Genomic DNA, 2,756 nt, shown 5'->3' on the forward strand with positions numbered 1-2,756 from the left:
ACTTCGGTTTCCTTGCATGTTCAATGCCGCCCACGAAAAATCTCCGATTCTTTCCCAAACAGATAGTCAGTTTTTAATGATAACGGAGATTGGAATTAGGAGCGGAAATATAACAAGTTTTTTTTAAAAGGGCAAGCGACCAATTTCGTTTGCGAAACGTCCTGAAAAGCTGCATGTCATCAATATCCTGTAAATCTCTTTATCGCTTGGGATTGCGGTCTGCCTGGTGTAATTGGATATTTGATTAAAATCAAACTTCTTCCAGGAAATTTAAAATAACACTTTTATTTTATCTCATTTCGATTAAATAGCTAGTTACAAGAATACAACTCTATGAAATAAATATTCATGATTCATGTTGCTTTATAGGGAAGTTTTTATATCGAAGTAAGATAAAAATTTTATTGTAGGTCGATGTAAATTAATGAAATCTGATGAATAGTTTTCTCTCCACGAGCTGATGCTAATACACATTTCATCAGCTACTTTTCGTCTTGTGATGTGTTGCGTGCAGATAGTCCTCACCCAGGCAGTCTGCTGTCTGTAAAAAAATAATTATTATTGTTAATTGGATATGACTTCACTGTTTGTGGTTCCTAAATAAACAAACTAGTGGTGGAAGGCGGTTTTCATACGCCGCCCAAGTTCCGCCGACAAATTGCTTCTAATAACTTCCCCTCAGTCTATTACATCTATAACCCCCGTTACATTCTTCCGCCGACCAAAAAAACGTGGAAACTCAAATGGCCTTCAACATCTTGTCGTTCATAACATTGGAATATATTAATCAAACTAGTCCTGATTTCCTACAATTGCCCAAAACTTTTGCTGGCGCCGGCTCACACATGACACTGGAATGTTTGGTCAGCGGTCACCATGCACCTGCATCAAAAAAAGCTTGCTCATTATTATTATTATTATTATTATTATTATTATTATTATTATTATTATTATTATTATTATTATTATTATTATCATTACTAAATCTCTGGAGAACTTGTCGTCTGATCGTTAGTTCTTCAGGACCGTTACGCTCTCTGCTCCATACATATTGGAAGTGAAATGCATGGAAGATGAATGCCCTCTTCCCCTTTTAAGCCTAAAGATGTTTGAGCTCTCACGCCCCCGTCCCTCTAACACGTACGTATCGCAAAGTTGAGATTCTGATGTCAATGAGGAAGCTGTCTCGTGGGGGAAGCATCTGTTTTCTATCCGTGCAAATTCTCAACATAAACACCATTCTCATTGACTCAAGTCTTTTGTTGGCTTAGAACAAGTTCAGGTTTGGTACCCGCCTTTGAAGAATACAGTTTATTTACTGCTGCCCGCACTCACGACCAAGAACCTTCCGTTAAAAGACTCAGTGTACAAACTAAGCAGTAAGCTTAAGTCAAGGCTCCAGCAAATTCAAGATTTTTCGCATTCCACCTGCGCTTTTGCTTATTATTTTTTGGGATTAATAATATGAAATACATCAGAAAACGTAAGTCGGCTTTTACGGATTAGTCAAAAGATGATTTGATCTGGCGTCTTTAGTTTCCTTTGATCCACGCAAAATAAGAGACGCATACGCACAGGCTAAGACGACTCTTGAGTCAGCCATGTTTTTTTTCTGTTTTACCGTAGTTAAAACTGTTGTTTAGTGTTTTATCTCGACATACTTTGTTGTCTTTTTCGGCTTCGGGAATGTTTTTTGTTGCTTCTAGGGCAGCCAGGTAGCTCTGGGTGTATCTGCCCACACCACCACCATCGTTTGAATCTTCCAACAGAGCGTTTCCTGACACGTTGAAGAGGTCGATTTAATATTACATCCGATAAACTGCAAAACACAAACATTGAAAACTTTACTCAAACTGAATCTTCAAGTTTTTGCAGCTTAAGATGAAAAAGCTAGCATCTTTTCCTGTGGTATGTCGCTGTCAATCGGCCTTATCCATCTGATCTGAATTCCCATCAGCCGAGACTTCAGCTGTTAAATCATTCAGAATATTTTTATCAAAAAAATTAATTTGCCAACACCGACCGTCTCATTGATTGCTCAAGTGATCTCCCAGATGTGTTTTGCTTACAAGAGTTGCTTAACTTAACCCGGATTTACCTCAGGGTAGATGGAGTTGGGCCTGCATGGTCAATCAACGTTATTATTGAATTTCCGTTTTTACTGTGACTTTCAGCAAACTTAAACTAACATTTTTTTCTGGGCGTTCAGCTGAAGAATTGTTTTAGGCCTCGTTGATGGAAGTTTTTCTTACCATAATAGATTTACACGTATTTGCGCAATGACTAAAAACATCGCATTTTACCTCAGCAGCTTTCCATCAGCTTTGTTTTCTTGTATCTGCTCTGCCCACGCTTCTGTGTTCAGACCCGTCGTAAGTTCACTCACCAGAATCAAAACAGCGACTAAGGCAGCAAATATCAGGATCTGTTTCATTTTGTTGAGCTAGCGCCCGATTTCGACAGTTTCAACTCTTTTTGGGTCGAAGGGGTTATGGCAATACGGAAATCTGCTTTGTCTATTTTATTCCGTAGCACTTTGAGGTGATTACGTAAAGAAATACCAAAGGTCACGTGAGCAACCAATCCAATCTCATTTGCTGATAACTGCAAAGGAATAAAATATAAAGAACATAGTGAATATTATAAGAATCGAATACGCTTTTGCAGTGGTGCATTATACCTTTAAGCAGCTTTTTATGAAGAAACCAACCCTTGACGAGTCCTCCAACAATCCATTGAGATTCTATACGTCGTGG

General features: G+C 38.4%; 1 protein-coding gene across 1 annotated transcript; it reads right to left on the reverse strand.

Moving 5' to 3' along the window:
- Positions 1 to 269: 269 nt before the first annotated feature.
- On the reverse strand, positions 270 to 2,508 carry LOC140940606 (uncharacterized). The gene is made up of 3 exons (XM_073389603.1): positions 2,304 to 2,508; positions 1,662 to 1,819; positions 270 to 541 (listed from the first exon to the last, which is right to left on the reverse strand). Exons 1-3 carry the CDS (start codon positions 2,432 to 2,434, stop codon positions 522 to 524), a joined length of 309 nt encoding a protein of 102 aa, XP_073245704.1. The 5' UTR covers positions 2,435 to 2,508; the 3' UTR covers positions 270 to 521.
- Between the last annotated feature and the right edge of the window lie 248 nt (positions 2,509 to 2,756).

Source organism: Porites lutea, chromosome 6 (assembly GCF_958299795.1).
Source record: "Porites lutea chromosome 6, jaPorLute2.1, whole genome shotgun sequence".
Classification (NCBI taxonomy): domain Eukaryota; kingdom Metazoa; phylum Cnidaria; class Anthozoa; order Scleractinia; family Poritidae; genus Porites; species Porites lutea.

What these genes read in the sequence shown, in the direction of transcription:
- LOC140940606 (XM_073389603.1), bottom strand. Translation starts at nt 2,434, where the DNA reads ATGAAACAGATCCTGATATTTGCTGCCTTAGTCGCTGTTTTGATTCTG. An exon ending in GCTGATGGAAAGCTGCTGAG is followed by an intron (nt 1,820 to 2,303) that starts GTAAAATGCGAT and finishes TGTGTTTTGCAG; the next exon opens with TTTATCGGATGTAATATTAA. An exon ending in AAGCCGAAAAAGACAACAAA is followed by an intron (nt 542 to 1,661) that starts GTATGTCGAGAT and finishes ATTTTTTTACAG; the next exon opens with ACAGCAGACTGCCTGGGTGA.